The 8,810-nt window shown below is 43.9% G+C and overlaps 1 protein-coding gene across 2 annotated transcripts; it reads right to left on the bottom strand.

Annotated features, from left to right (window-relative positions):
• Positions 1–823: 823 nt before the first annotated feature.
• On the bottom strand, positions 824–8,731 carry ccnk (cyclin K). 2 transcript variants are annotated; one of them, XM_036147660.1, is made up of 11 exons: positions 8,579–8,731; positions 6,436–6,665; positions 6,115–6,196; positions 5,883–6,014; positions 5,106–5,211; positions 4,958–5,015; positions 4,652–4,821; positions 4,360–4,568; positions 4,220–4,250; positions 2,320–2,391; positions 824–1,882 (listed from the first exon to the last, which is right to left on the bottom strand). In XM_036147660.1, exons 1-11 carry the CDS (start codon positions 8,585–8,587, stop codon positions 1,359–1,361), a joined length of 1,623 nt encoding a protein of 540 aa, XP_036003553.1. In that variant the 5' UTR covers positions 8,588–8,731; the 3' UTR covers positions 824–1,358. The 2 variants fall into 2 exon arrangements, with proteins under 2 accessions (XP_036003553.1, XP_036003554.1); XM_036147661.1 differs by having other exon boundaries at positions 6,436–6,662.
• Between the last annotated feature and the right edge of the window lie 79 nt (positions 8,732–8,810).

The raw sequence follows: 8,810 nt of genomic DNA, 5'->3' as shown, positions 1-8,810 counted from the left end.
GGTGCATTAAAAAAAAAAAAAAAAAAAAAAATTGTTTCCAAGCTGTATAGTTTATAAAACCCGCAATGTAAGTAATAGACTATGTGAAATCAAAGTGGGAATTAAAAATGAATATAACCCTGAATGCCAGTCATTCGCACATTTAGAATTGTGAAAAACTACAAACCTTTTGGAACCAAGATGCTCAAACTCTGGAGGACATTTAGGACTTGCAATAAGAGGAAAGAAAAGTATTTTCCAGGCTTCACTCCTACAAGCCAGCTGGTTGTTTGGATCACATTTCATTAGTGGTTTTGGAGATGTCCAGATGTCCAGGTCTCCACTGCGTTTCTCAGTATTTCTCCTTACCATGATGGTCAGTGTGCATGGTGGCAGGATCAATATGGCTTTACACCATATAGTGGCCAGGGGTTCGGCCTTCGTTTCACAGACTTATACCCCAGAAAAACAGAAAAGTATGGATTACTACACAAGAGTTCCTAGAAACTAATGAACTTCAACAAGTAAAAATCAAATAAGCACTTTAAAGGGATGCCTCATTGTTCTCTATAGGCGATTCTTACCCCCACTGATATACGTAATCAAATTATAGAGCGGATGTTTCTCCATTTTTCAGTGTGAGATGATGCTCCTGCACTAATTAGCTATATGCTAATCCTGGCCATGTCCGTATATCTGCCCTCATCCAAATATATTTGACTGAAATGAAAAGATCTCCCTGTTGTTAGACAGGACTGATATGACAGGAGTGTGATCTGATCTGAAATCCTTTTAATACGGCCTGCCGGACATTTTTGCTCAAACACAAACCAGGGACAAAACGTGAAAATAAAGTTTTTAATAGTCGCAAAACTGTCTGCAACACCAAGCCAGCATTTTTGTAGGTAAATTATATTCCAAAACAAACAGGTTATGGTTACATGAGCTACAAAAGCAACAACTACTGAATTCGAAAGAATGGAGACGATGTGAAAGAATGAAGTGAGAAGTAGAATCCAGTAGAGGCGAAACACATTATTTAAATGGAAAAAAAAACCAAAAACAAAAGAAGCTGGAACATCTCTCTGCAACGCCATCAAAGATGCATGTGTGCCACACACTGAGAGGAAAACAGGGTGCTGCTGTTTCTCAGTACATTCTCTGTGAATGGATTCTTATGGGCCTGCTAAGCAGCTTCCTGCACATATCAAAGTCTTCCAGTCTTTCCTAACAAAGCTGTCCGGACCTGACCGGTCATTTTTAAGTTCATTTGCGACCCCCGCCGGCTGCTCCTCTGCAGCGTTACGGAAGAGAAACCAGTTTCACTTCGCTTAGTTTGTGACTCAAGATTCTGGTCGGTTTGGGCTCCAATCGACGACTCATCTCATCCACCCACCGCGGTTGAGGGGCATCCCGGGTGGAGGCGGCAGGGGCACCTGGGACTGTCCTGGAGGCACGGGGGGCGGAGGCGGGTACCCAGCAGGAGGAAGCGTGATCCCCGGAGGCGGCACGTGGCCCGGGGGCATGCGGGGCGGTGGTGGGGGAGGGTAGCTGTTGTAGCCCGGCGGCGGGTAAGTTGGGGCCAAACTGGGCGGCGGGTAGGAGGACGGGGGAGGTGGCGGACCTGGAGGCGGTGCTGTGGCTGGTTGATAGACGTGGTACGGCGGGAGGGGAGGCGGGTAGCTGGGCGGCAGGGGGGTGTAGGGTGGGCCTTCTGTCTTCATCATGGACTGCAGGCTTTGGAAGCCCTCTCCTGACATGTAGGAGCTGGTGGTGGACATCAGGTAGTTGGAGGGTGGGGGCGGAGGAGGGCGATGAGGCAAGGGAGGGGGCTGGTGTGGGGGTGGGGCGTGTGGGAGTGGAGGAGCGGCTTCGCTTCCTGGTTCTGCCTCTGCAGGAGGGGCTTGTGTGGGAGAACAAAGCAGAGAGAAAAGAAGTTGTTAATAAAAAGCAGCCGCGACCTGAAATAACCTCTCTGTTCCCAGACAGGCACGCACAGCAGGGCCCGGATCAGCCAGCTTCCCCACACAGGAGGTCTCATTACCAGACTTAGGCACTAATCACATTGCTCTGGGTGACTGTGGGAGCATGCTGTTCTAGTTTTGTCCAGACGAAAGGTGATTACATAACCGGGCCGACAATTTTGGGGTGGCTCTGTAAGTCCAAACTGACCGCAGGGGAACTGCCGGCTTCATTAGAGGTCTGCTCAGCGGCCCACGTAAGCCAGCAGCAGGGTGTCCTGAATGCCAGCGCGTCCCCAAGTTCAACTCCCTTTCTAAACGCATGCTGAAATACATTGCCTGAATGGGGGAGGGCGGATGTAGAAGTGGTCATGGTTACCTGGGGGAGGCTGGGATGCAGGCAGGGGAGGCATAGGGGTCTCCAGTCTGGGGATCTTCGACCCGGCTTGCTCTGTGAATTGTCAAAGAGAGCGTTAGAGACTTGTCAGGATATGACTTTATTCATTTTTTTTGTCAAACAAGATAGAAAGCCTTGCAAAAGACCTTTTGTGAAAATACAACCACAAACTATTATATTCTACTGATATTTTAGGTTATAATTCAACATAGAACTGCTTATACTTGTCATAAGGATGGAAAATGATGTTTTTACTTTTTTCACAAATTACATTCTGAAAGGTGTGGCGTGCGTGTGTGAACCCTAAAATAAAATAAAGTGTAAACACTATGTTTTGGACTATGTGGTCAGAGGACAACTAGCACTGGACATCTCCCTGAACACACCATTCCCACAGAAACATGAGCGGCAGCATCATGCTGTGGAGAGGCTTTTTGTTTCAACAGGGATTATAAAGCTATTCAGAGTTTATAGGAAGATGGAAGTAGCTACATATAGGAAAACCCTAGAAGAAAACCTGTCAGGGTCTGCAGACCAGTTCAGACTGAGGGGAAAGTACATTTTCAGCAGAACAGCGAGCCTAAACATGTAGCCTGAGCTACAAAGGACTGGTTTAGATTATACTGATCTAGTCAGAGTGGACTAGTGTTACCAGTGAGCCTGGACGATGTACCGAAAATCTACAGACACCGCATTTTACGACTATATCCAACGTCATTTTGCCATTGTCGGTATTAAAAAAAAGAAAAGGCTGTTTTTATAGGTAAAGGAAGGCTACGCTCCTGTCCCTTTAAGACGCTGCGCTACATTTACAGTCTGTAGTCATGCGACTCCACCCGATCCAGTCTGAAACAAGAAGCAAAACAGACGGGGAGGCTGAGGCAATTTCAAATTGTTTTTTTTTTTGAACTTTATTTATTTATTTATTTATTTATTTATTTTCAAATTTTGAAGCTGTGGCTCCAGTAGAGCTGCTCGATGAGGCAGGGGAGCAGCTGTTAAGTTCGTTGTGGCCATATCTGATCTCCGGTCCAGTCGCACAATGAACCCGTACATTATATCAATGACGAATGGGGACTGCACACCAGAGTGCTTGAGACGGCAGATTTTCCTGCTGATACCGGGGAGATAGCCGGACCAGGTCTAAGCTCTCTGTACGGGACGTCAAGGAAGAGGCGCTTTTCAGTATTACTACTGACAGCAGCACAAACTTAATTAAAGCTGCAGAGCGCAATAGATGGACGCGAGTGCAGTGTTTTAAACGCAGGCTGCTTCTGGTAATCGGTAAGTGCACATCTTAATGGAGTGACCTATGTGTAAAGGTGCGGCCGCTCCATAGCGTAATTATTATCACTTAATATTTAACATATACACTATATATCGTCATCGAGCGGCTCAATATATCACAATGTTGATTTTAGGCCATATCGCCCAGCCCTTGTTGCCAGTAACATATTTTTATTATTGGGCTATGGGTGAACTTTTCCATGAATCAAATTTTCTAAATCAAATATGTTTCTGCTACAAATAAAGGAAAACATTTACATCTACAAAAAGGTGTTCGGTTTTTTCAAAGTATGAGTTAGATGTATAAAATAATGCCTCCAGCAGGACAAAACAGGGCTAGTGTGTCGTTTTGCAGCATCTCTGGATGCATTCATGCAGCGGAGCGTTGGGTAGTGCAGCTCATCAAGCTAATAACAGCTAGCATTAGCTTATGTTGCCCGGGAGGTAAAGAGTTTTACTGACCTTTCTATGCTATCAAACATCCGTACTGTCTAATTTCAGTGTAATTTTGACATTTTTCTGATTTACGCTGAAATGTTCAGCAGAGAACCCTGAATTTAACGAGGCACAATATGACATTAGATAAATGGAATACCTGGAGGTTTGGGTTCATCCTTTGGAGACGTCTGAGACAAAAACAGATTTTGGAAATTTTAAAACAAAGTATTTTTAAAAAAACACCAAAAGCGAACAGCAATGCATCTTCTCTTGCAGCATTTCTGGTGTTAAGCTTACATGGGAGCGTTTGAGTTGACGCGCAGGGCTGCCGACCTGAGGAGAAGTCTTCTTAGGAGGTGGGGGAGGAGGGTTTGAGGCTGGGGGCAGCCCCTGCGGTATCGGAGGAACGGACGTCGGAGTCGCCGGGGCCCGCTCCTTCTCTTGGATCTGCTGAGGGATGGGCTTCTTTCCCTGCGAGTACAGGTCCAGGATCTGGTGGCATATGTCTAGAGGACGCAGGATTTTTTTTTTTTTAGGATGAGAAAGCTCTGCGAGGTTAGGAGACCACGTTAAAGAAGCAGAAGAGCACCTTCGAGAAGCTCGACGGGGACATCCTGGACAAACTGCTCCCACCAGCGGCGGGACGACTGCTTGGCCGTCCACTCCTGGATGTCAAACTTACACAGGCGGCCGGCCAGGTACATCACAGCCACCGCGATGATTTCTGGCTCCCACTGGAGAGACAGCATGGTGCAGAGGCTACCAGAGACACGGAGAACCGGGTTACAGTCTGATTTGGAAATTTGTCAGGAAACCACCACACAATATAACAAATAAGAAGCATTTACAGTTGATTAGATTAAAACCCAGGCGTGCGACGGCCAGGTATGCTCACCTGTCATTGACAAAGGTCCAAGCCATTTGTAGAACCTTGCAGACTTTATTCTTCTCTCCTAAGAACATAATGCCAAACGTTAGCCTGTTCCTCCCTGAATCGTGAGCCTGAGTTTACATCTGATGTGCGATTGAAATTACCCACTTACCTTTAAGCTGCTTGACGTAGCGCAGCAGGAACATGTAGGGGTGCTCCACCTGCAGGTCGAACTTAATGGTCTGGAGCAAAATCCTCTCCAAAACCATCACCTCCTCCTGTCGAATGTCAAGCACAGTTATCTCAACAACTCGGGCGCGTTACCAAGTCGTCCCGGGACATGGGGGACTTTACCCGAATTTAGTTTGACAAACACTTCACAGAGGAATACAAGAGTCACCGGTGGGCATCAGACATTAAAACACCGTCCGATCCAAAGACAGGGGTGTTCCCCACAGAACACTGATGAAAGAGGATGCGCTTTGTTCTTTACTGGTTCTCCTTGAAAATATTTTTTTCTAGAGTTTTGTGGGAAGTAGACATTTTTTTTGTCCTTAGAAAAAAATATGTGAAGATTTTAAAGGACGCTATTAGGCACTGGTCCTCGAGGGCCAGTGTCCTGCAACTCTTAGGTCATTGACAAACAAACCTGACTCAAACGTTAGCGGGCTCTGCAGAGCTTGACTACACGCTAGTGAGGCAGTTTAGCCATTTGATTCAGGTGTGTTTGGCAGGGGGCACATCTAAATTATCAGATTGCTTTGCTAAATACAGGTGTGCCCATCAAAAAGGAAAAGAAAATATCAATAAAAGGAATGATCACAGGCCTCTTTCAGCTCCTAGTGTGACAAAGTTGGGACACGATAACAAACTTTATTGACACTTGCTGAGCGAATGAGTTTGGAAACAGGTCCAAAGTAGAGAGGGACTAAACAAATGAAAACTGGACCTTTGGATCGTCGCCGAACTGAGCGAACTGCACGTCATTCAGCAGGCTGCGGGCCGTCTTGATGATATCTTTGCATTTCTTCGGGGTCTCCTCGACTTTTCCAGCCAGGAAAAGACAACAAGCTCCAGTCACCTGCGGAAACAAGCGTCCCAACGTTTATTTGCCCCCCCTCCAAATCCAGTTTGCTTTCAGGAACCGGGGAAGACCGAGGGTGATCGTAAACCGAACTCACGTATCTGGGAAACTGCTTGAAGGAGTGAAACATGTAGAAGCGATGGAAATAAATGATGCCGGTGGCAAGCGTGTCATAGTGTCTGCTAACAGTCAAGGATTCGCACGTGCAACTTTTTCTATGAAAACCAGATTAACATGCGCTTGCTTTTGCAGCCATAAACATAAGTCATTTTCTCAACACTAGACTGCATTAAACACATTTAAGCATCTAAAACAGTTTTCATGTACTGCCTGTAAAAAAAAAAAGGTCTACTTAAAACAGCATATAGGTTATGTGTAAATTCTTTTTTTTTTTTATCTTTTTTCCGGTCAAGGATACAATCCGAGGCGGGTTCCCACATCGAATATGAAGCGGGCTCCCTCCCTCCTATAGCGAGCCTCCGTGCCAGGGTCGAGACCCTCGGACTGAGAGGGGGTGTGGGCCAAGTCCTTCTTGTCCCAGTACCAGCATGGCTTGATGTGGTCCAGAGATGCTTGGCCACTTAAGTTCTCCTTGGGTTCCTTCATCGTTTGCGGGGAAGAGGTTGATGGACCCGCTGAGCTGGACTGCTGGGATACAGGGGGGGAAATGAGACAATAATTACTCCCTGGCTTTCAGTGTGACAGAAGTTTTTTTTTAACTCTTTACCATTTAATTTGTACAAAGTGATATACTGACGAAGGAAGTCAATTGCTTCCCTTTAGTCGCTGCGGAGCTTTTAGAGTTGGTGAAATTACTACATTGTGGGAATTCTGTTTTTCATCTTCATCCCAAACAGCACAAAGAGAATAAAAAGCACCACCGAAAGGTTCAAACAACCAACTAAAAGAAAACTTTTTAACTACTCCACCACCACAGTGATGAGGACCACATGATTGGCAAACAGTATGGTAACTAGGGCTGGGTATCATCTAGGATGAGCCGATTCGATACGATTTTCGATACATAGCTCACGATACAATACGATTCTCGATATAGCTCACCTTGATTTGATTTGACTCCAATATCGATATTTGTTACTTTCAAGTGCTCAAAGTCATTCAATCAACAAAACCAGCCAAATATTATATTTATGTTCAATTTATTGAACACTGATATATTAACAGGAAAACAAAGTGCATTTGGTTGAATGCATTTAATGTATCACAGAAACCAAAAACGTGCCCAAACGTCTGATTTTAGGGATGAAGGTTAGGCTGCAATAGCGCCCCCTAGGTGTTGGGAGGTATATCGATATTGAAAGCCAGAATATCAGTTTTAAATCATTTTTTAAAAAAAATCGATATTAATCTTTGTATCGATTTTTATGCACAGCTCTAATGGTAACTGAGTAAAAATACGACACACTCATTATTTAGTCAAAGAAGATTACATAACGATCCAATATATACATACACAGACATGAATGTCAATGTAGAATATTGTTATTTTCATGCTGATAAATATATTTGAGCAACAAAGTTTTTATTTTGCAGAAAACGACACCTTTTTTCTCATTTTGCTGTTCATGCAATAATTTAAGGGTAACAACCTTATATTAGGTCATTACCTGGTTGGGCAATCTGCTCGGAAAGCTCGCCTGCAATTGGCTAATCAATATTTTTTTAATAACAGAATTGCCCTAATATAACAGAAAGCTGGTGTTACTTCAGTTTACACACCATGACTGCCAGCTCTTCATGGCCTAACCCATTTCTCACCACTGTAAGCGAGGAAAAGGTACCAGCCTTCCTTTCCTCATCCTGCTGACCGGCAGTGCTCAGTAAGAGGTGAGGGAGGGGCCAGCACCACACCAGACTGGACTACAGGTGAAAACTAGCCTTTGGCTAACTCTGGCATGTTACAGGTGCACTGTCATCAATATGCACTGTCCTGGTAAGTAAATGAATAAATTAGGAGATAACTCCAGCACCTTCTCTGAGATCTCATTCAAATGAATTCTAACTATAGGAACAGCATGATGTAAAAATGGTAAAGGTTTCTAAAATGTAACCAGGAACTGAATATTTAAACTAAACATTGAATATACAGATATAAACATATAAAGCAAACTAAAACATTCTAGTAGAAGAAGTTACACACAAAGATATCTTGGAAAATGGATGATCTATTTTATATATATATATATATATATATATATATATATATATATATATATATAAACAAATAGTGCTTAAATGTAATTTTTGCAAACCGAAAATTTGCAATAGAACTGAGTTTAGATCTTTTTGCATATTTTCATTAGTATTACAGAATTTTTAAACTGACTAAACAAAAAATATCGTTTACCATCCTTTGGCTTTCATTTAATAGAGCTGGATCGGTCTTAGAGTATTTTCAACAACTTCGTTTTACCCTGTTCGCTAGCATTAGCTTAGCCAGTTAGCCTGAGCTAACGCTGGAAGCATATCAGTCTGCCGAAGTCTCTGGGATTCCAGCTGTGTGTCACTTGTTCTTTCACCCGATGAGCCGCGAAGCTTACCTTTATCATGTATGCGACGGGATGAACCACATACAAGAGACGTCAGTTACAACAATCCGCCGTTTTCAACACTAAATTGGCTAACAAGTGAGCATCCACAACCCCCATTGTAACAAGGACACCGCCATTTTCCGGTACGTCACTAACTGCTTGCAAACGTCATTACGCAGGAAACAAGCTACACGTGTGCTCTGATAAAATAGTTTATATATTTTTTATATATATTTATTTG

This window comes from Fundulus heteroclitus, chromosome 15 (genome assembly GCF_011125445.2).
Source record: "Fundulus heteroclitus isolate FHET01 chromosome 15, MU-UCD_Fhet_4.1, whole genome shotgun sequence".
NCBI classification, from domain to species: domain Eukaryota; kingdom Metazoa; phylum Chordata; class Actinopteri; order Cyprinodontiformes; family Fundulidae; genus Fundulus; species Fundulus heteroclitus.
This window is presented reverse-complemented; position numbering and strand designations above follow the sequence as displayed.

What these genes read in the sequence shown, in the direction of transcription:
- ccnk (XM_036147660.1), bottom strand. An exon ending in GTGGGAACCCGCCTCGGATT is followed by an intron (nt 6,197 to 6,435) that starts GTATCCTTGACC and finishes GACTGTTAGCAG; the next exon opens with ACACTATGACACGCTTGCCA. An exon ending in GTCAACTCAAACGCTCCCAT is followed by an intron (nt 4,251 to 4,359) that starts GTAAGCTTAACA and finishes TTTTTGTCTCAG; the next exon opens with ACGTCTCCAAAGGATGAACC.